Here is a 24,558-nt window from a genome sequence, read left to right as displayed (position 1 = left end):
TTATCATATTTGATGTGCTTTATGTGCAATGATCATTGTAAGATTAGGTCTATAAAGTGTGGTGGAAATTAACTTTCTTTACAACAAGTATTGACTGTAGTGCTTAATCTAGCAACTGAGTACAACTATTGGCTGGTCCTAGATAATTACAAAGCATCATCAACGTGACATAATTATTATTCTAGAGATTCTTTTTTCCAATCTCGATATCAACTTGTTAACAAACCACTGGTACTTTTGACTTTTCTCTTTTAGGCTATTTATTTTATAGATTGCTAGGCAGAGACAGGTGTGCTGCTTTATTTATATTTTGCATAATTTGTATCTTTTTCATTCAGGTTCTTAAAATATTAGCTGATGTAAATGATGTATTTGCATGTGCACTCCAGTCACCTTTGGCTACGGTGTGTTTGTTTGCAGACGGCCCAGCGCAAGATCAGAGAGATCGTACAACAGGTCAAACAGCAAGAGCGGAAACACCAGCAAATGGTGCCAGCATCCTCACAGCCATCAAAATGATCAGCAGATAATGCCAGCAAGCAGCAGATAATGAATGTAGCTCATGCGAGGACAAATCGAAATCAACAAAAGAAAGAATGAATTAAAGAGATAGACAAAGGGGAGAGTGAGACCGAGCGAGAAACAGAGAGAGACAGAAGCTGACGAAGAGGACCAGCAGTAAAAAAAACAACAACAACCAAAGAACTTAAAGCACAAAAACATTTGGTCATGTGGATATGAATGAACCTGAAAGGTGATCGAGAGTGTTATCAGGTCAGAGAGATCTTCTTATGAGATGGACCTGATCATTCTTTGAGCTCTTTTTATTACTGATTAAGCTGATGTGAGACTGGATATAGATCAGACAGCAACATAGTGTCGGCCCAGATCCGGCCCATATCTGGAACAGGTGGAATCCACATGTACCAGATGTGGCCTGGATCTGGGCCGGCACTATATTGCTGTCCAGGGAGGATTTGTGTACTGTGATGAGAGTGCTAGATGAGGTGAAGGCACACTGCAGGTAGATTTCTTAGAGACTTGCCGGTCTAGTTGTTCCATTATGTCTACTAATTTATTAAAAGATAGGAAAATTGCACAGCAGTATGTTAATACGATTTTTTTTTTTAAATCTATAGGTTTATTCAACAGAATTTTCTTTTGGAAATTCATTTCAGGCTATTTAATGTGAGTAATCAGATTTCTTGTAACTAATTAGTACAGCACGGTAACTAAAAGCATTAAGTGATGTTACAAAGGAACGTACATGATTTAAGTAGACAGCTAACTTGTGCCCCAGCATTTCACTTCCAGTTCCTCAATGTTATACTGCTGAGTCTGAGCGTTCTCCTCTGCTTGCTGCCCTGTTCTCTTTTCTCTTTTTTTAATTCCATTTCTTTTTCTTAAATGTTTCCCTATTACCATCTTATTCCTCACACAGTATGAGAGCTGCCTGTGTGCCAACTGTGCATAAATAACTACAGTCCCAAAACAGTAATCTAGATTATTTTACTTTGGGAATTTAATGTTGACATCCAGCACAACTGCTTTCAACATTGATACTAATAATAATAAATGTTAAAGCACCTAATCAGCATATTAGAATGATTTCTGAAGGTTCTTGTGACACTGAAGACTGGAGTGATGGTGGCTGAAATTTCACAGCCCTCACATGAATTAATTACATTAAAATATATATTTAAATAGAAAAAAAAATACAATATTCCATAATATTACTGTTTTTACTGGATTTTTGATCAAATAAATGCAGCATTGGTGAGCATAAGCAACTTCTTTCAAAAACATTTAAAAAAAACTTTACTGACCCCAAACCTTTCAACAGAAAAAGCAGAATTTCATGTGCAATCTGCACTGTGTTTGTAGGTACTGTGACAGGAGCCTATGGGAGCCCTTTTAGGTCTTCCTGACACTCATAAATGCATATGATGCGAATGCCTTCTGCAAACATGTACTTTCTCTGTAGCAAACATGATTCTTTATTCCCCCTCTGATTTGTTGTGCTGAGATGCACAGTATCTTCTGCAAGTGCATGTTTGCATTAGGCATTGTGTGCACAGACAAATAAGACAGAAATGTCTGTAAATGTTTGTGCGTTTTTGACAAAAGACAAGGCAAAAGTGATGTGTTGGTCTTTTTTATTATTTGAAAAGACATTTCCCCATTTTTTTGTAATTTATAAAGGTGATTTGACTGGTGAAGGATAACAATTACATCATTAAGTCTTTTAATGTTGCACATTAGAAAAGGCTAATGGAATAAAGTAAAAAAAATATTGTTTTAGTATTTCTTGATTAAATGCAAATAGCCAGTATTTCAGTACTGTACCGTCTAAGCAATCATAGACCGTAACGTTGATATTAAGCAACTGATAAAACCATGATTGAGACATGAAAATGATATATTGAAAGTCCACACAGCTTTGTGTGAACCTGTACAATATAACAGTCTACCTCAAGAACTGGGTACCTCAGTCTGATCTTTTCTCCCTTTTGCATATTTTGTATACCTTATAAAGCTCTCACACTTGGAGCATTTTTTTTATTTTTCTAAATAAAAGAACACGAAGAAAAAAAGAATTAGCGCAAGGCACCAACATTTACCTGCTTGTTCTTGTAAAAGAGGTTTCAGACCCCTGCATCAGAAACTGATCGTTGCTTTATGGACCGTTTGGCTCAAATGAACTATTGAGGTTAATACAACTCTTGGGCAACTGAACATTTAGGTTGACAGTACTTTGTTTCTTGCAGTTTATGTTTGTACTGAAATAATCGTCTTGACAGATACGTGTATATAGTGTCTAAGAATACAGCTTAAACGTAGTGTTCTTCAACCAGTATAGGCACATTTAGAAGCAAGACGGTATCTTTATGTTACTCTGTTGCAAATGGCTCTGTCATTTTATTGTCTGTGTTTTTGGACAGTGGATGTCATATCTAATACGTCAGTTTTGAATTTGATTCTAACACCATATTTGTGTGAGGTTTAGTATAGGGATAATCTACAGTTTACTGCTGAATGTTAGTGTAATAATAATATAATAAGAATATTAGACACGATTGAATTTGATCCTCTCAATTTGGGTTTCTGTAGTAAAATTTTGCTGTGTCAAACTGGAGGGATGTCCAGCTGTCTCAAGACCATCTCTTCTCATATCATTTACAAAGAAAACGTGTACATGAAACATAATCGTTGCCGTATAACTTCTGCATCTGTCTTTCTTTTCATGCTCTACCATGTTCAAAATGTCTTTATAGACCACTTGTACCGTAAATACTTTTGGGCATTGGATAAGGCTATGCTTTTAATGCTGATCTGAGATTAACTCTTATAATGACATCATGTAATGGAAATGATGTAAATAATATAACTAATTTCAGATCGGGGGGTGGGGAAAGGGGGGCATATTCCATTGGTATAGTACTTTGGGCTCTAGCCAAGCTTGGGTGAGTTGGGGACAATAAGACTATTTGAGTGAACACTCATCAATACACTTTTATGTTTCCTGGAAGGGTCACACTACCCTCCTCATGGATATGAGCAATAAAGAGTCTTTAAAACAATGTTTTTCTTCTTTATCTTTATATCAAGATTATTTGTGTCATTGATAGCTCAAAGATTCTGATTGTTAAAGCAAAACCCAGATGTCTATGCAACATTATAAAATATCAAAGTATTCTTGTCCTGCAGTTATATCAGTCACTAACAAGTGTGTGTTTTTTGTTTTTTACATATTGGTAGTCCCACATGGAATATGCATGTGTAGAATTCTGTAGAAATATTTTGAAAATTTTAAAAGTCTGGACCTACATATAGGTTTCAATGAAATATTAAGATGTTTCTTATTGAATGATTTTTATTGAATTCAAATGGTTTTAAACTTTTGAAGAACTTCAAGCAGTTATAACAGAAGTTGTGCTTTTAAGCTAGCAACATCTTTTATTATAAAAAATAAAACCTTCACAACTCCAGTACACATTAAGACATTGATTTTTTTTTTTTTTTTAGCTAAAGTTGACTCAAAACAGGACCGAAAACACTGCAAACGGTTCTGTAATGCAGTGATTAAACAAGTAGCACCTGTAGACCTTTGTGAAATTGCATATTGCATTGGAAATGCTTTTTCTTTTTTTTAAAGAATAATATCATATTCTCCACAGAAACAACAATCAAACTTAAAGGTTCTTTGAAACGCTGATAATGAAAGATTAGTAGTGTGCGTTTTTGTAGCTATATTATACATGCACAGATAAGATGTATAACAAAATTATATAGCCAATAAAACAATAAGCAGTGTGTACAATCCCTGAATGTACTGTGCAACTCCAGTAGATTCAGCCCATCAGGTAAAGATCAGTGCACAAGTCAATATTTGTTAAGGCATGACACTAAGTTGCAAATAAAAGTACATCCTGCTTGTAGGGTGCTTGAGGTTAATGTATAGTAAATATTGTTTTAAAAAAAGGGGGGGAGTAACTAATCTTTAGTTTTCTTTTGGTAAATGTGTAAACATACTCAAAAATCAACACATGACACTTACAGGTATTTAGACTCCAGAAATAAATAAAGCCACCCACAAACGGTCGCTAAACAACACCTGACAATATAACTAAATCTTATAAAAAACTTAAAGCTGTCAAATTTCTATAAAATGAGGCAATGTCCAGTGGTCTGTAGCAAGTCAGCAATCTGAGTGTGTACTCTTTTAAGACATTTATAGTCTCTTCTTTGGCACTTTTTATTTTTATTAAACATCTAATAACCTGTATCATAATCTGTCCATTTCAGTTCTACTTTCCATTGGGACCTTCATAACCCAATCCACAGGTGTAACTCCACACCAATGATCTATTCCAAATTGTGTCTTCTACTGTGTCTTTCTTTGGGTCATCTAGTCTTGCGATCATTCAAGGCCTTTTGGTGTCCGTTGGGTTCCAGGCCGTCAAGTTTGAAATGGGCCTGACTGTAGCGGCGGATTAGAGCTCCAGGAAGAAGAGCCACACATGCGATCAGCAGGAGCTGCAGCAAGGTGCCCCACGAAAAGATGTCATCCAAAGACTGGATCTCAGACAAGATGGCTCCCGTACGGACACAGATGAAGTTATAAGGGATTAGACCTGGGAAGAAATTAAGCATTGAAAGATTATGAGATCAAGATCAGAAGATGTACTTTTACTTCATAATCAGAGTCTAAAGAATTATACATTCATTTATAACAGTAGATACAATGTAAGCTCACCAATGAGGATGGAGAAGAAGAATATGGGGATGGGGATGTTGAGGATTGGAGAGGTGATGTTCAAGAACCAGTTAGGTGTCATGGGAAAGAACCGCAGAAAGAGCAAGAAGAAGAACAAACTGCTCCTGTTCTCTTCCACCTAATAGAGAGAAATAGAGATTCAACGTTATCATGTATTGTTTCAACTTCAAATTTCTATAGAGAGCTGATGAAGACATGACTATGATAATTTAGTAGGAAAGATACACAAAAAAAACTCCAAAGTCCAAAATATTATATCTTATCAATGTAAAACTTCTTAAACTAGTATATTGTATTGAGGCATTTGATAGATATTTTCATCCAGTGACATACATACATTGCACTCAATGTATCCCTTACAAAAAAGATATACTTCACCTTCATTTTATTAAGTAACATAAATTCAAGTATATTTTCCAAGTATGCTCTATGTACCGAGTATACTAAAATCAATGTACTAGTAGTATACTTGCAAGTGTACTATTTCAATACTTCTTGAGGAGTAAACTGGCTTAGTTCCCTATCAGTCGCTCACGTTAGACGTAACGTCGGCGTGACGACGAAATTGGGATCACTTCAGGGAGCCCTTTCAACTTCGAGTGTCTTCAGAACGAGCCAATGACCGTTGGCGTGCGTAAATCGCGTCATGCGCCCCGTCATGCGATTAAACAGGAAGTGGGCACACGCACACATTGTCTTTCACTTCGGAGCCAAGAGGTTGTTACTTCATAGTGCTGCAAGAAGAGACTCTACAAGTTGGAAATTCTAACTCTGTCCAACGTTGGTGTGACGACGCGATCAGCGGTGGCCGTGAGCTTACAGGTCTCAACTGCTGTTTTACAGCTTACACTGTGTGTGTGTTGGTATCAGTGGGCGTTCCTTGAGTTTTTTACTTATTATAGCCACGGCTACCCCTGGGTGCCTCTTCGTGGGAAGAGTTTTTATTTTCTCTTTTTTTATATTCAACTAAAAGAGCAACACAAGCGTGACCCTGCGTCCTTTTCAGGATGTCATTCCACTTGTGCGTCCTGACGATCAGATGTCGGTCGCAGCATCGGAGGGGGAGCTTCAATCCTCTGGAGATGAGGATTCGGCTGCATTACCCCCTTCGGGGAGTGTAGCGTTGCCCGAGTCCGATCCAGAATGGGCGGCTATGCTTTCCCGGGCTGCCGAGAAGGTCGGGCTTGAGTGAAACCCTCCACCACGTCCCGAACCTTCTCGGTTGGATGATTGGTTTCTCCTCTGCCACCGGCTGGGGGGGGCACGAACAACAGGCATGCAGTTTCAGGTCTGTGGACGGGGCCTCAACTGCATTGGCACATCAACTGCCTTGAGTTGTTAGCAGTACATCTTTTTTTTTTTTCTTTTTTTTTTTTACACATTGCTCGATCTGTGTACACGATGCTGTTTTTATTTAGAGGACTGATGCTGATTTTAGCCGTATGGCTGATTACATGCGACTCCATGCTGGTGAATCAGGACTTGCTGATGTCGGTGGCGGTTCTGAGCTATACCCGTGACCAACTCTTACTGCTCCGGCCTAGTTACACACTCGCCCCCCAGCTACCGAGGGCATTGCAGGCGAGAACACTGGCGTGACATTTTAATATGTACTGTTTATATTCCACCCATTAGGAATGCTGCAAATGTAGCTAAACTTACAGCAGACTGTGTTCACATACAATTAAGACGTACCCCTGAAGCACCTTGTTTTATTTTAGGAGATTTTAATCATTGTATACTTGAAGCTGTGTTGCCTGGATACCATCAATATGTGGACTTTAATACTAGGCAAAAACATCTTGGACAAATGTAATGGGAATGTTAAGAATGCCTATACAGCTAAGGTTAAATCACCACTAGGCTCTTCTGATCATAATGCTGTCCATTTAATTCCTACGTATAAGTCCCTGCTTAAAAGGATGCTTCTCCTGTACCGACTGGAACCTCTTTCAAAGTTTGGACTTGGAGGAGGCTATAGAGACTATGAGCCCTATTTTAACGATCTGAAACGCAAGTATCAAGTGCAAAACGCAAGTAACTTTGTGGGCGGGTCTTGGGCGCTGTTGCTATTATACCGGCGGGATAAATGACTCTTGCGCCCGACGCAAATCTAAAATGGGTTGGTCTGAAGCAGCTTCATTATTCATAGGTGTGGTTTGGGCGTAACGTGAAATAAACCAATCAGAGCGTCATCTCACATTCCCTTTAAGAGCAGGCGCGCTTGTTCTATAGCGGATTCCTATTATAACGGCGGATTTGCCAGGCGCACGCGAGGAGCGATTCATAGCCGAGGAGACCGACGTTCTCGTCAGGGACGTTGGGGATGGAGAAACACACCCAAATTAACTTCAGTTAAACAGGCGTATGATAATTTGGGTAAATGTGTAAGCTAGATGTATGCTCTTATAATAAACTGTCTATCTATCTATCTATCTATCGTAATAATGTATGATTTGCAAAAATGATAACTGCTGCGTCTGTGTATGAGAGAATCAAAGTGTATGCGCGTTGTGCACACGCTACATTGATTATGGCCCTTAAAATAGCATATGAATAACATGCGCAACGCGCCACTGACTTTAAACTGTTTTTTTTTCGGTCAGTGGCGGAATTGTTTTCTAAACATGCAAAATAGCATGAGGGAACGTTTGCGCCGGAACACGCCTCCTCTTTGCGCTGAACCGCCCCGGGGAGCGCAAGTGTATTTCTTAGTTAACCGACGTGCGTCTGTGGAGGGAAAAGTCCGCTTTGCGTGGGTGCAAAATAGGAATGATACATGCGTCGGTGTACAAAGTCAATTGCGCTGGGTGCAAGATAGGGCCCTATGACAGATTATATACATTTCTGTAAAGATAATGTATTAAACCAAAAAATAACTACTATATATCCAAATAACAAATCTTATATCTCCAAGGTAATTAAAGAGTGCATAGTACGGAAAAAAATGGCTTTTAGGAGAGGAGACCTTGTAGCTATGAAAGATGCACAGAAGGAATTGAATTATAAACTAAGGACAGCTAGGAGGAAGGAGAGGGAGAAATTTGAGGCCCATTGTTCGACTATAAACAGCAAAAAACTATGGGATTCTATAAAATATATGACAAATATGGCTCCAGCCAAAAGATCTATCAATGTTTTAGATGAGGGGGCAAAGGCAAATGAGTTGAACAATACATTTTTATTGTAGGTTTGAAGTAAGAGACTTCTCACAGGAGCAGGAAACTGCACTGGATGCCTTATCTGTACTGGATTATCCTAAAACAATTATTGACCAGCATATGGTGGAGAGACTGTTTTCACAGTCTGTCCTAACAAGGCTTCTGGGCCGGACGGCATCTCTGGGCGGATATTGAAATCTTGCGGTGAAGAGCTGGCAGAAGCCTGGTGCCCCATTTATAAGAAATCTTTTGACACGCATACAGTTCCCTCAATTTGGAAGAGTTGCACTATTATCTCTGTCCCAAAAAAGGTTAGCTGTAAGGAGAATAATGATTATCGTCCAGTAGCACTCACAAGTGTTTTGAGAAAATGATGATTAATTTAGTAAAAACAGAGGTCAGCGGTCTATCAGACCCATTTCAATTTGCATACAGGAGTAATAGAAGTACAGATGATGCTGTTATATAGCCATAACACATTTCATAAATTTGCATTTAGAGGATTCTAGCTCGTATGCACGTCTTTTATTTGTAGATTTTAGTTCAGCTTTTAATATGCTGCAGCCACATCTCTTAATTGCAAGGCTGAATGATTTTAAAGTTCATCCACTTATTATAAAATGGTATTATTCTTTTTTGACCACTCGTAGGCAGCAGGTTAGAGTTAATGGAACACTATCTGAATTCAGAACGTTGAGCACAGGAGCCCCTCAGGGCTGTGTTAGTTCACCGGTTTTGTTCACTTTGTACACAGATGAGAGCAGAAGGCGTTATTCTAATAACCACATCATTAAATTCTCAGATGACACTGCAATTTTAGGTTTATTGAAAAAGAAAGAGGACTTGTCTGAATATCTTTCAGAGATTGGAAGGTTTGTGAATTGGTGTGAGGACAACCACCTAGCTCTGAATGTCAGTAAGACAAAGGAGATGGTGTTTGACCCTAGAGGAGTTGGTGATCACAGGCCTGTGATCATCCATAATGAAACCATCATACAGGTCCCTTCATATAAATATCTTGGTGTCTTTTTTGATTATTCACTGACATGGAATATCCATGTAGATAATCTTTGTAGTAGGTTACAACAACGGTTGCACTTTTTACGTCGCCTGAGACTTTATGGTGTTGATCAAAGGTTTATGATAATCTTCTATCAGGCAGTCTTTGAGAGCTTAATTAGACACAGCATTACAGTGTGGTTTGGTAATCTGTCTGTACAAAGTAGAACTAAACTGTTCCGGATGATCCACACTGCTTGGAAAATTATTGGTGTGAAAGAACAGACATCCTTGCAGACTATTTATGAACAGGCTACTTTAACACAAGCTAAAAAGATTGTCTGTGATCCATCCCATGTTTTGTACACAGAGTATGAGTTGCTGCCTTCTGGGAGGAGGTTTAGAGCTCCTCGCTGCAGATTGAATAGATTTAAAAACTCATTTATCCCGTGTCTGTAAAGATGTTAAATAGTGGCGGTATGGAGCTGTAATTGGATTTTTTGTTTATTCATTTTTTTCTATTATTGTCTGGTTTGTTGATTACTGTGTGTTAATTGTGTACTGACTGCAGCATGGGTGATGGCCCAAGACAAATTTTCCCATGTGGGATAATAAAGTTTTACCTTACCTTACCTTACCAGGTAGATCTGTTTGCCGGAACTAGTGCTCCTTGCGACAGCCCCTCCCGGCTCATTCCTCTGAGGGAGGACCTGCTCTCTCGGAGACGGGGCACCCTATGGCACCCGCGTCCAGACCTCTGGAAACTCCATGTCTGTTCCCTGGACGGGACGCAGAGGTTCTAAGTGATCCACCCCAAGTGGTAGCTGACACCATCACTTCCGCTAGAGCCCCCTCTATGAGGCATTGAAGTGGAACCTGTTCATTGAGTGGTGTTCTTCTCACGAGGAGAACCCCCGAACTTGCTCGATCAGAGCCGTGCTTTCCTTCCTGCAAGATGGGTTGGAGCGAAGGCTGTCTCCCTCCACCCTTAAAGTGTATGTTGCCGCTATCGCCGCACATCACGATGCAGTTGAAGCTAAGTCGCTGGGAAAGCACAACCTGATCATCAGGTTCCTGAGGGGGGCGAGGAGACTAAATCCGCCTCGCCCGCTCTCTATACCCTCTTGGGATTTGTCTCTGGTCCTTTCGGCACTTCAGAGACCACCCTTTGAGCCTTTGCAATCAGCTGAGTTAAAAATTCTGTTCTGTAAGACAGTACTCCTGGTTGTATTGGCCTCCATCAAGAGGATAGGGGACCTGCATGCATTTTCGGTCGACGAATCGTGCCAAGAATTTGTCCCGGCTAACTCTCACGTGATACTGAGACCCCGGCCTGGATACGTGCCCAAGGTTCCTACCACTCCCTTCCGGGACCAGGTAGTGAACCTGCAAGCGCTGCCTTTTGGAGGAGGCAGACCCAGCCCTGGCTTTTCTCTGTCCCGTTCGCGCTCTGCGTCTGTACATGGACAGAACGCAAAGCCTCAGGACCTCAGATCAGCTCTTCGTCTGTTACGGAGGCCAGCAGAAGGGAAAGGCTGTCTCCAAGCAGAGGATGGCCCACTGGATAGAGTGTTGCTTCTTCCTGGGCGCTGGCACACCGAGCCTCGCTGATAGATATCTGTAGAGCTGCATGCTGGGCGACACCTAACACATTCGCTAGGTTTTATATCCTACGCATTGAGCCGGTTTCTGCCCGTGTGCTCGCTTCAATCAGCTGGCAACACCGAAGTTCCCACTCTAGTGTCGGCTTGCTGCGCCACTCCCTTCCACTGGAACGGCACGCTTTCCCAGTGTTATCCAAGAGTTCCACTGTGTGGGTTAGAACGGAACAGCATTTGAACTCCCTCTACGCAGGCCTTCCGCCCCAGCCAGTTGGGGGTCTGAAAGTATTGCGTAGAGCAATGGATGTGGCAGCAACCGTGGGGTTTTCCATGGGATCCCAATTACGTCGTCACGACGACGTTACGTCGAATGTGAGCAACTGATAGGGAACGCCTCGGTTACTAATGTAACCCTCCTTCAGGGAACGAGAGATGTAACGTCCCGTTGCCACCATTGCTGACCATCTCTATACGGCCGTCACGATCTGGTGACGAACAGTATTTATATCGTTTTTACCTCTTGTACACAGACATGTCCGAGTGATCTGATCTGACGTGTACGCAGACTGGTGCATAGATATATACACTAGATGTCGCCTTAAAGACATTCGTTCCAATGAACTGCCATAGACAAGGCGACATCTAGTGTGTATATATCTATGCACCAGTCTGCGCACACGTCAGATCAGATCACTCGGACATGGCTGTGTATAAGTGGTAAAAACTATATAAATACTGTTCGTTTTCTCACACAAACCGCTCGTTTCGTGTCTTAGGCCATCAATGTGTACTTACGATGGGGAATTGTTTAATTTGGACGACGGGGAATTGTTTTAATTTGGACTCTGTGCTTGTGTTTTGAGATAATGACCATAGACCTGCATTATATGACTGACAGACAAGAACGGTTTGACCTAAAAATATCAAAATTGAAACTACTGCGGAAAAAAAGACACCTACATCTTGGATGCCCTTGAGGTAAGCTAAAACATACCAAAAATTAATTTCAAAGTGAACTATCCCTTTAAGAACAAGATTAGGCCAAATTAGACTTTTCTGTATACTTATCAGTATAAGCCAAGTTTACTTTAATATTAAGTATACCTCTGATAAGAACATAAAAAGTCAACTGAAAGTACATGCTTATATTTTTAGTTTCGAAGTTTGCTAACAGCACAATTTGTTTTGATTTTTCAATTTGTTTTATTTTTTCACAATTTTTCAGTTTGTGCATTCCCTGTGGAAGTGGGAATCAAACCACCTCAGCACTGATATTTGCTAACACTGTTTGCTGCCGTTTGAGCTATAGCACATGCAAAGTATAAACAAACAAAATGCAGTCACAAATACACTCGCTGACTATTTTTAGAACATTAATTAAAGGAAAATCCCTCTATTATGTGCTAAACAGCCAGAGGTGACCCACCATTTTCTGCAGCATTGCCACCTTCTCGGGGAAGATCCTGATGATGTGGCGTTTGCCAAATGTACGAGACAGCAGGTAGCAGTTTGTGGAACCCACAGTTGTCAAAGTGCAGGCAATAAGGATTCCATGCCATGGCCCGAATAATGCGCCCGCCAGCATGTTCTAGACATGATAAGAAAGATTGTATGTATGCTGTTTAGCAATAATAATAATAGGTAATAAATCTTTTTCAGTCTAATGAGGTGGTTCAAGTTAGTCTACTTATAGTGTCACAGAGTAGACCTCTGTTACCAACCAAAAAGGATGATCCTGGAATGGCAAAGGACTGCTTGTAGAGGTAGGCACTGCAGAAGAGAATAAACACATAGCCAGTGTGTTCTGTCTTATAGAACTGCAGCAGCTCGGCTAGTTCCCTTAACTCCTCCAGATCAGATGGAAACTTCAACCTGGAGAAAATGTAAGACACTGTGGAATATCAGTAAAACAATGGCACTCAACTTGTACTTAACACCTTTTTTTCTCTTTTCATTTCTAACAGATTGGATAGGGGTCATGACCTTCCTAAACCAGCACTAGGGAGACTGATATCCAATAGGATGATAAGGATTATAATCAATGGATTTGAGTGATACTGTGGGCTTTAGGTAGGCTATTTGATACGGAGTCATGGTGACATGAAATTTTGTCAATGCCTTTACATTCTCAACGCAAATATTTTTGCATTCACTCGCAAAATGTTTTCGTTCCCCCCCAAAAAAATTGCAAGAGCACAAACGTTTTAAAAGCAAACGCAAAGTTTCTCGGGTGAACTCAACACATTGCGAGAGAACGCAAAATCATTTGCAAATAAGGTATGAAAGCGAGTTATCGTGTTTTTAATGGCATCCGCTGTAAAAAGCTGTATGAAGCTCCTAGATCACTAGTAATTTTCCACAGCTCTGGAGTTTTTTGTCTACTGAAATTTCTTGGATGATATTTCATCAGCAGAGCAATCCAAAAACACATTAAATAACAGTACAACACACTTAAGAGATGTATGTCTATACCTCACAGCCTCGCTTTCATTCCTGAAGGCACTGCTGTGAATAAGGTCTACACGACCTCAGTAATGATCTGAAAACCTCACTGTCGCCCTCTGGTGAGACTTTTTACAAGTGTCTGATTTTTGAGTGGGAACATCAGGGGGGAAAATGTAACAAAAAATGTGACGTCTTCTTTTAGGTTACATAGAAGAAAGAAAGACATAGGCCTACTGGTTGGGGACAACATGAGTACAAGTAAATGATCCATTTCTACCCTTTTAAAAAGCTAAAGTTTAGTTAAATGTTTCATTGTTCCTCACACATAAAGATGTATTATGTACAACTTAAAATTATATGATTAGGGTATATAATTATACCAATATGATTATTTTAATGCTTTGTAAGCATCATAATAAATTACTGTATATAAATACATTATGGAACTTCTTTAAAAAAAACTGTATAGTAGAAAACAGGCTTGAGGGTTCTTTGCCTTAAAAATGTTGAAGACTCCTGACACTAGCCTGTCAGCAAGATTAGACAGAAAGACTGAAACATGATACACCAACTGGAAATAGCCTCTCAGCTGTGGAAATTTGCTTGTGTGTGTACAGGGTTGGCTGTACTTGAGGACCAACTTGTTTTAAAAGTCTTCAAACACACCTAACATAATCATCAATAAATGTAGATGTCCCACAGACTGAAGTTCTCGTGAGGTGGTCACTGGGCTCTTGCCAGCGGATGAATCACATCTTGTGCAGTCGTGAGTAATCTAAGCTCCCTACTGCCGTCCAGGGGGTAATTTGGGCACGCAATGAGGCAGTCATCCCCACCCATGTGCCAAAGCAGAGGTTTTAATTTCACATGCGTACACCGTGGTGACGAATATAAACATGTGATATGCTCCATGCTGAGCGCACACTGAGTGCGTTCTCATCAGAACAACAATGTGAGAGCCTTCAATGTTGGAGACAGACCAGACAATAAACAAAACAGCTTCAATAACACTGCAAAAATGTTTTCTGAAGAAATATATAGAGAGAGAGTTTATATCTTAAGTGATATTGTTTCTCAAGTAAATGTATGTTCATTTGATTAAGAAATGTTTAGATAATTGTACTGAAAAAACGAGCCAAAAACACACAAAAAAAAGATAAAAAAAAAAATGTAAACTCTACTTTTAAAAGAGCTCCCTGTTCAGCAAATTAAAGTACAGTCTTAAAAACAGCTTATTTTTATAGCTTTAATGATGCACAAAATACCCCTTCTCTGATAACCATGGATATCCCCACCCAAAGACTCAAACAGCTATTTACACCACTGGGGCTTTCACAGGGTACAGCTGTCTCTGCCATCGCTGCTGAACAACATGTTAAAAACTTCATCTCAATCTCATCAGCGGATATTCTCCCAGGGTACAGAGGAGTGAGCTAATCAAGAAATGAACCAAGACGTGTGGGTCACAAGACACTATAAAAAGGTCACTATGTGATGATGGTGGACATACAGCAGATCCATTACTCAATATCAATCTCAGATGTCCTTTCCACTGCTTTTGTCATTCTGAATGACTTCAGAAAATGACATTAAAGCATGGGGGTCTTTTGAGACCTCTCTTCTCCCCTTTTATTTATTAATGCACTTTATTTTAGCTAGTCATACTAAACATATATGTTGCTTATGAACCCTCCAGATATCTCTTTCTTTCCCTCCTCCTCCTCGGCATTGCACATCTCAGCAAATTCAGGGGATTTCAAGACACTCCAGAAGGCAGTTGTCTGATCTTATAACTGTCACATCATGCCCTCTGCCAGGCCCCAATCCTGAGATAAGACTGCTCATGTTGAGTTGCATTCAAAGCAGACAAGGTATAGATCATTTTAGATAATAGTTTCATTAATAAATTAATATAATTTATTAATAATAAATCATTTAAATAATATGATAGGCTCCAGCATCCCCGATAGCCTTGAACAAGTGGTTTGGAAATTGAATGGGTGGATCATTTATTATGCATAAGGTGTCAGTAAAACAGTAAACTGTTTTATGTTGTTATAAAAAAGGTATATATTTTTTTTAAATGCTTGAAGTTATTATTTTGAAGTAAAAAGATTAAATTAGACCTAAATTAGACCCTGTTATTTCGCTTTGAAATGTAGAAACATCACATAAAGAAGGTATATTTTTTTAAATATTCGCTTTAATGGCATCTCTTTACTAAGTACTATGAATGAAGGCCAGTATCACCAATACCAATAGAGCTACTGGTGTAAATGGATTTTTCTCAATTAGTAATTATAGCCATTCACCATTACAGTATGATCAAGAGCCATCATTTTTAACATTTAATAGGCTTTAAAAATATTTGTAAAAACTTTTAATTTAATTGAACCACATAAACCTATTATAATAAATGTTACATTTAGCAGTGCCTTTAATATAGCAAGAGCTGAATATAGACAGAATTAATTCTGTCATTAATTACTCACTCTCACGTCGTTCTAAACCCATAAGACTTTCGTTCATCTTTGGAACACAAATAAACATATTTTTAATGAAATCCGAGAACTTTCTGTCCCTCCATTGACAGAGTACACACAACTACCACTTTCAAGGTCCATATAGGTATTAAAAGACATCATTAAGGTAATTCATGTGGCTAGTTTAACCTCAATTTTATGAAGCGAAGCGAGTGCCTTGTTTGTGCAAAAAAACAATAATTTACCAATTTATTTACCAAATATTTATCTCCAACGCGCGTTTATGAGAGCACCACGACGCATATGTGTTCAGTTGTGTGAGAGCAGATGTTGCTCTATGCGGCACGTGCAAAGTGAATCAGGCCCTGAATGTAGGCCTATACGCTAGCCAAAGTATGCCAGGAAAAAATAGATGCTGTATTAATTATTGTTAAATATAAATAAAAAAAAACAAGTGAATACAATTTTTTTTAAATCTCAAAATTAGCGCGTTACTTTTGCGATTTGTATATAGCCTATATGCAATCATTGCATATCCTAGTACACACAAGCAAAACTGAAAATATCTTAGACCCATTTGCATGATAAGAACTGACCAGGGGTCAGGATCTTTAGTTCCCTGCCTATAGGAGGACATAATTGGACAGATGAGACTCTAGAGAAGAAACAGAATTTTGTTTTGGGTTGCATGTGAACTACAGTACATGAAGTGCCTATCATCTGGGCACCTCTCACACCGGGTCCAGGGCTGCTCACACAGTATAAAGTAACACTGATGAGGAAAAAGCACAGGGCAAACGGGAACCACATGTCCTGGAATATCTGCCACTGCCTGAGAATAACTGCCAACGCTTCTCTCTTTTTACATGTCCATCTCTCAGTCACTCTAATTCTTCAGTCTCTTTGAACTGAGATGAGGGTGTATATATTCTAATGAATAAACCAATACTTAGTCAAACAGACATACAGGAAAATAAGAATGTGAAATGAATAAAGACAGAGAGAACTATAATAAAAAAGAAAGAGGGAGAGAGAGAGTTACTTCACAGGTGAAAGGGAGCATCACAAACTGAACTGTATGGGGAAGATGCTTCCCTTAACAGTGCGAACATACTGCTACATTACATCAAACATCATCCATATTATTAGTGGAAATATATTATTGGTGGAATTAACTGGAAGTATTTTACAATTTAGTTAGCACAAAATTATAAAAAAGGGCTATATTGCTCCATTACTGGGGTGTATGCCCCTTTACCTGTGGCAAGACCCCCAAGGACAAACTTACCCTAGCTGTTATCTGTTTTTTTTTAAATACATCAAATATTATGTAACATATATGTAAATGTATGCTTTTTGACATTGTATTTGAATAATTAAATGAATGACAGAAAAAATTCTGGCTACATCTGCAAGGTTAACTTATTCTATTAATTATATAGGTAGGCCAACATTTTTAATGTAGGGATGTCATGTGCAAGTAAGATTGAATGATTCCACTCAACATGACTATGGTTATGATTAATAAGATGTTTGAAATGTTAATGAATCATTGTATTAATAATAATAATAATAATATGTTAATATAAAAAATAAAAATAAATACCATGCGTTTTATAACTATTTAGTAAGAAATAGTTAAAAACATTCTGTCCAAATTGTGAGGGGTTACTTCTCACTTCAAAATAAAAACAATATTTTCCAGTACAAATTCAATTCTCTATTCGAAATGTGAGCGATCGAGTCCGAATCATTAAAGAATCGTTTAGACTGGTCTTGTGATTCACAAAAGATTCGTAAATGAACTGGACTCAGTCATACACATTTCAAGCCTGATTCCTTTCACAACTTGTGAACCAGTTCAACCGATAAATCGAATGGATCCGACTCAAAAAATAGCAATCTATTCACCTATAATTAGGCAGAAGATTATGTAGAGTTTTGACTACCAAAATCATTTAGTAGGCCTATTTGTCATTTGTTATTATCACCAGATGTAAGACTAATGAAAACAAATTTAGCCTGAGATGTTTAACATTCAGTTGTGAGTTAAAACACAGACACAATCAATTACTATTAGACACAATAGAGAAATGAATAGAATTCATTCAGCTCCAAACAATAGTAGAAGTGGGAACTGCTCACAAACTAAGGCAACCAGAGATAAGACGCAGTGAGATATATTCTACCTGAGTATTTCCTCCTCCGGCTCATCGTCATGGACTGTGTGTTCAAGTTCAGCGTCGTGAACGCGGACGGCACGAGGACCCGGCGGGAGGAACGCAGACAGCAGATACAAGTAAAAAGTTGCTGTGGCCACCAAGGCGATTAAACCCCAGATTGAGCGCATAGTCCAGGCCTAGATCTGTCTAAAGACGACTTTGCTGCACTTGCTGCTACACCTGTTAAATAGCAGGTCCGGTCAGTGGGCAGTTTATTCATGTTACGTCTCCAGCCCATGGAAGTACGTGGACCTACTGTATTGCAACAATGTGCGTGAGTGAAGCCCCTCATGAGGGTGGATCTATTTGTCACATGAGACCCCCAAAATACGAGACTAGGCTATGTGTGATGGGAACACAACTTTAGAAAACACCAACTCCGTATGATTTGAGCCAATTTTAAACTACATTATCTAACACATGCTATTATTTGAGGCTATCGGTGTTGTCAATGTGTCATTTTATAGCAATAAAATGATGCGACATTGCCTTATAAAAGACAGCAAGTACAGTCTTTATTTATTTTTATTTTATTTTATTTTTGCTTCGAGACAAATGTAATGTGTTATTCATTATTGTGTGCAAATTAAAGTATATGCAAAATATATCTTAAATAAAGCCTAATTGAAAATTATTATAAATATAAGACTAAAGTGGACTGAGCACTGTAAATATAGGAAACATCATTTGGTTTATATTGTTAGCAAAGAACATCTATTCAAGGAGTGGTTTGTGAGTCTGAACACATTTGAGCTCTGTGAAACCTGTTTTACTCAAATAAAGTGAAAGATGAAATTGAGAAAAGGGACCTTATGCCCATTACAAGGTCTTTCTTTAAGTATGGACCTATGTCAGTGTTTTTTTTTTAAACAGTTTTATATTACACTATTATGAGGCAACAATCGCATGTTTTTTAATATATGACTCCACAAGTTGTTCTGTTTCGTTATCACTTGATGACAGAGTTGACTTCATAATCAAAGCCCAAACAGTACACTGGGTAGGTTTTGAATAGATTTGAAATTATGAACTTGTTTTTTATCTATTATTGTTTCATAGACAAGTAACTTAACCAATCTGTCTAAAATATGGTATGAAATAAACTGTATGAAGTGTTGTTTCTGCAGGTTTTAAATGAAACACTGTGTAGTTTCATCTATATTTTTAACTGATTCCATAATGAAAAGTTGTAAGACAGGCTGTGATCACCTAATAAGAAGAACTTCATATGATTAGAACCCATTTTTAATTCCATTATTTAAAAAAGTATGATAGGATATTATCAGAGGCTATATCTGTGTTGTCAGTTTGTCATTTCATCACATTTCATGTGATTCTTCACATGGCATAGTCTACTCTACACAGGGATGATTAGCTCCAAAATGTGAAATTGTAATCGTTGTTTCGGAGATAATTATCGAAGTTAATTCTTCATGGAATGAGTATAGGCAATTGCCACATAAAAGACAGTAAGCACAGTCTTATAAATGTTTTTTGCTCCAAGTCAAATGGTATGTGTGAGCATGATGGTGTGGTTCAATAGTATTATTGGCTGAAAGAAAAGAGCTGCTGAAGTATATTACAGAAAATATAACAATATTCACACACTACAGTCAATATCCTACACTTATTTCCACACTAAAGGAGGTAGAATATGATGTATCAAAGTCAGATGTGCAAAAAAACAAACAAAAAAAACAGCACCAATGGTAGGCTACTTATTAAAAGTGAAATACTACAATCTGACTATGGAAATGGAATCATTTTCTCTATATACATGCTATTAAGAAAGAGTTAGGGTTAGGAAAGGGTTAGATTAGGGATAGGGTTATTATCAAGAAAAATAAAACTGTAAGGATATTAAGAACCCCAGAGATAACTGGACAAAAGTCCCGTACCTGAAATGTATATGTGGTAAAAGGAAGAGGCCATATGATAATCCGTTCATTTGTTTATCCAAAATTTTTTGAAACTTGCTCTATGATAAATGAATATGCATAACAAGAGGAGTGTAGAAACTGTCAATCTGACAAATAGCCTCTGAAGAAGAAGGAGATGAAACAACTATGTAAGTCTTGTTGTGGATCTGAGCAAAATGTGTGGGAAAAGATAAACTAAGAAATATTTTTTTCTAATAAAAACTGTAAATTGAAATGCAAGTTGAATGATTCTGAATGGCTAAGAAAATAGATAAACATAGTAATTTTCCACACATAAACAGATAGACTGAAGCATATCTCCATTGGTTATGCATCTGACACTCGGACCCTGAAGTTAGGCACATCGTGACCTTCCGGGTCGCAGATTTGGGTTACTGGGCACCAGCATGTCCAGAACAACAACTCAGTCAATCTCCAATAATGCCTGTTGTTCCTTAACCTGTAAAAAAGAATACTAACACACACAGCTTCTTCAAGGTTGGATTTGGTCAGGCTCTTTAACGATAAACAGGAGAGTCTTCTCAAAACATCAAGATAATATGTTCTTTCTCTCAAGGAGAGGACACTTTAATCTAACAGAGTAAAGTAAAGTCTTTAACTACGAAATGGTCACTCAAACTATTGGTTCCAAAGATCCTTGTGACTTATAGTCGTCAGGGTACCCTTGAAAAACAGATGCGCCTGTATGTATTGACACATGTTGAAGACATTTCTCAAACACAAAACGAGTCCATATTTCATTTCTGGAAGCCAGGCTAAATGAGCGAGCACTGTTACTGCATTCAGATATCAAGTACAGACATTAGAAAATACATTAAAAGAACATTTCAGTAATCACACTGGTAACTTCTATAACATAGTAAAATCTCATAAGCTTAGAGAAGTCATTCCACTCATTTGATATTTAGAATGAAAAATATTGATTAATATCTTAATTATAATCACTCATTAGATATACATTGAAGCAGCAGTGGATTCCAGAATCCACCCCTTCACTTTATTTTGTGGAAAAAGAAGGAAAGTTCGAACCAATATTGACTGTGTGGAACCAGTTATAATTATTTATTTATTTATTTTTGCTACCACTTGATGGCAGAGTTGACTTCATAATCAAAAGCCCAAACCGTTATGGTTATGGAAAGATTTGGAACTACTCGCTTTTGAACTAATTTTGTTTCATAGACAAATACCACCCAAATGGCTGTTCTAAAATAAAGGTATGAAATAAATTGTGTGAAGTGATGTTTCTGCAGGCAGTGTAGTTTCAACTATATTTTTTAACGGATTCCATTATGAGACGTAAGACATGCTGTGATTTCACCATGTAGAACATGTTATCAACATAGTAAATATAGTAAATATTTGAAATAATATTCCTCTGTCAGCCAGATTTTCAGATAAGCTGTGGTTATAGGGTTTGAAAAACATTGTCCTGATAAAGGATATCATATTTCCACAATATTATACATTGTATACAATATTTCCTCTAATTTTAGGAGTAATTCATGTTTACGGTTAATTTTGTGGGTAAGAAATGTTAGAAATGTGTTTGTTTGACAGGAATATGTTAAAAATCCCTGTCACCAGTAAGTCAAGAAAGCAAGTCTGTTTTCCCCTCATAGAGATAGAAAGAAAAAGAGAGGGAGAGACTTTTAAATATTTAATGAATGTTCCCCTTGAGGAAGTTGTTTCATCATCAAAGATTAAAATAACCTTCCCAGTATATTGCAGAGGCAGATTCATTGATAAGATTCTGCTGTGTTTAGAATGAAGTTCCCCACATGCCTGACTGGGGAATATAGATTGATAACAGGCACATTTGTTTTTCACATTTTTGCGATTGGTTGAGGATCAACTGATTTGTATTCTGTGGGACATCTCTAATCGATTGAACTCATTCATTGATGGGTAGTTTGAATGCATGTGGTGGCCACACTCACACTGCAGGCTGTGCTGGATTTATGACAATATGGATTTATTGATTTTTCTTGGTGGAGTCACTATTAAGTGTGTCATTGATATTAATCAGTGATATAAGAAGAAATTATTACACAAATTCAGGAAAGAGAGTAACGATGTTATAGCTTGCCCATCATCTGTGTCATGTGACTGAGTCAAAGTGATTTAGTAAGGTTTCTGAAAGCATGGCCCTGGGAGAGTTTGTATGTGCCTTTAACACAAATAAAAGATATAGAGAGGAAGAGGAAGAGGAAGGGATTTAGATGTAGTAAAAGCGGACTCCGCTCATTTCGACTGTCCCCTTTACTGGCCACAGTTAACTTCAAGAGGATGCAAAAAAATTATGCAAAAGCACAATGCACATTTCCTAAAAGTTTTTCAAACATTTCACATGTTCCATGTTTTTTGAAGTCATGTAATACCTTTGTCTGTGGAACAGACCCTAATTTAAGTCATTATTTACTGATAATCTTCCCTTCCAGTGGGCTGTTCAAATGAGAGCCAGATCAGTCTGATTCACATAGAAATCAATTAGACCAGTTTCACGAGTTCACATGTTAATGAAATCTTATGTAATATTATAATGCGTATTTGGCTTGCTGTCCGGGGGGAGGGCTCCGAGCTCGGAATTCGGCCCGACCCCAGAGTACTCCCCCCTATAAATGTATAGATCATAGGTATCTATGAGCAGACCCAGCAGAGTGTGAGGTGATGGGGTGGTGGCGGGATGCTGAGAAATTAGTCATGAGACAGGAGGTAAGGGAAGGCTTTATTTATACTGGCTTCTTCTTGCGCTGATTGGATGATTACCTGAACATGCTCCTCCCGAACTTTGTTACATAAAACTTCATTTTGTGAACTGAACCAACTGATTTATTGAAAACTCATGAATGAATGAATGAATGCAGCAAGAAGAGGTTTTCAGTGAATAGCAATTTAAAGGGATAGTATACCAAAAAAGAAATAAAACGAAAACAAAATTAAAATGATGTCATCACTTACTCACCCTCATGTAGTTGCTGTCAGACTTTCATTCCTCTTTGGAACACAAAAGAAGATATTTTGAAGAATGTCGGTAACCAAACAGTTACCGGGCCCCTTTGATTTCCATAGTATTTTGTTCCATACTATGGAAGTCAATGGGGCCCATCAACTGTTTAGCAACATTCTTCAAAATATCTTCTTTTGTGTTCAGCAGGAAAAAAGAAATTCATAAAGGTTTGGAACAAGTTGAGGGTGAGCAAATGATGACAGAATTTTCATTTTTGGGCGAACTATCCTTTAAGCAGAAGTACTGCTTGCATGTTCACGAATATACACAGACTCACACATGCTGTCTGAATGATTTATGTTCACCCTTGTAGTGACTGAAACATCTGGATCATGCATTGGATCCCCTAGCAAATGAGATGGTGAATCTATACACAGGATATCTACCATAACTCTACTGGGGACCGACTGTAAAATCAGAACCAGAAACTAAAAAATTACCTTCCAGAAGTATAAAATAAATATATTAATAATAACTTATTTTGAGTAGAAATATTAACTGTTTAAAAAATAAGAAAACTTACAGTACTGGGCTGTATGTACCATTTACCATGGTAAAAGAGAGAGAGAGAGAGAGAGAGAGAGAGAGAGAGAGAGAGAGAGAGAGAGAGAGAACCATTTAAAATCAGTAAAATCATTTGCAGGATCATGTTAGAGGGGTTTCCCCCCAGCTGAGATGCTGCACTGTTGAAATGGAAATGTGTAACCCAGTTTTGGTGATGGATATAACTCACCAAAGTGCATCAAGCTGAGGGTCCAATTCCTGCCCAGATCTCATTACACCGAGAAAGCAAGACAACCTTACACACACTAAACAGCTTCAGAGATGCACTATCCTGCCAATAACAATCTCAGCGCCCCGGGCAGTGTCTGTTTGGTGGATGAAAGAAAATGTGATATTTAAGTTGTTCAATAAAGCGTGTCTGAAATGTCTGAGTGTGAGAAGGATTTTTCAGATGTTAAATAAAAATGTGTGTGTGTGTTGTGTGTGAGCATGTAGAGGAGGGGTGCTTTCAACCTAGATATAGATATTGCTGCAGGCTTTGGTTTATATTGAAAGGTCCCCTCTAGTTCACGTGCCAGACTCAAAGAGTGTCCAAGGGGGGAATATTCAATCAGACACAACATCTACATCACAAATCCTGGTCTAATTTTACTCTCCGTTTCTGTGCTTTCATCTTCTACACAGCAGAGGGCAAGTTTAATCCCATGATTTATTGTCACCATGAACCCTGAGGCAGAGCTCTACACATCCAGGGTGCCTCTGTATGACATATTTCTATTATTTGTATGCAGGGTGCCTGAAATCATGGGGCATGACACGCAAAATAAAGATGAAGCTTTGTTCTTGTTTCATCATAAAATGAACATCTTTTAGAAGCGGCGCCCTTGCTGAGATACAGAAGCATCAGCTGCATGA

General features: G+C 38.4%; 2 protein-coding genes across 5 annotated transcripts in view; one reads left to right on the top strand and one right to left on the bottom strand.

Moving 5' to 3' along the window:
• The window catches only part of igf2bp2b (insulin-like growth factor 2 mRNA binding protein 2b), a 47,586-nt gene extending 44,005 nt beyond the window's left edge, over window positions 1-3,581 (top strand). For all 4 annotated transcript variants that reach the window (XM_082165401.1, XM_082165398.1, XM_082165400.1 and 1 more), the window contains one exon: window positions 421-3,581. In XM_082165401.1, coding sequence (XP_082021527.1) covers window positions 421-519 — 99 coding nt within the window. In that variant the 3' untranslated portion in view covers window positions 520-3,581. The remainder of the gene's footprint in view (window positions 1-420) is intronic.
• On the bottom strand, window positions 1,913-18,450 carry tmem41ab (transmembrane protein 41ab). Its single transcript, XM_082165455.1, has 5 exons — window positions 18,157-18,450; window positions 12,761-12,911; window positions 12,466-12,627; window positions 5,258-5,396; window positions 1,913-5,135 (listed from the first exon to the last, which is right to left on the bottom strand). Exons 1-5 carry the CDS (start codon window positions 18,315-18,317, stop codon window positions 4,906-4,908), a joined length of 843 nt encoding a protein of 280 aa, XP_082021581.1. The 5' UTR covers window positions 18,318-18,450; the 3' UTR covers window positions 1,913-4,905.
• Between the last annotated feature and the right edge of the window lie 6,108 nt (window positions 18,451-24,558).

This window comes from Leuciscus leuciscus (genome assembly GCF_965113295.1).
Source record: "Leuciscus leuciscus genome assembly, chromosome: 3".
NCBI classification, from domain to species: domain Eukaryota; kingdom Metazoa; phylum Chordata; class Actinopteri; order Cypriniformes; family Leuciscidae; genus Leuciscus; species Leuciscus leuciscus.
Note: the sequence above shows the minus strand (reverse complement) of the source record. Positions and strands in the feature narration are given on the sequence as shown.

What these genes read in the sequence shown, in the direction of transcription:
- tmem41ab (XM_082165455.1), bottom strand. Translation starts at nt 18,317, where the DNA reads ATGCGCTCAATCTGGGGTTTAATCGCCTTGGTGGCCACAGCAACTTTT. An exon ending in TTCCAGGATCATCCTTTTTG is followed by an intron (nt 12,628 to 12,760) that starts GTTGGTAACAGA and finishes TATCATGTCTAG; the next exon opens with AACATGCTGGCGGGCGCATT. An exon ending in TGGCAATGCTGCAGAAAATG is followed by an intron (nt 5,397 to 12,465) that starts GTGGGTCACCTC and finishes TCTCTCTATTAG; the next exon opens with GTGGAAGAGAACAGGAGCAG.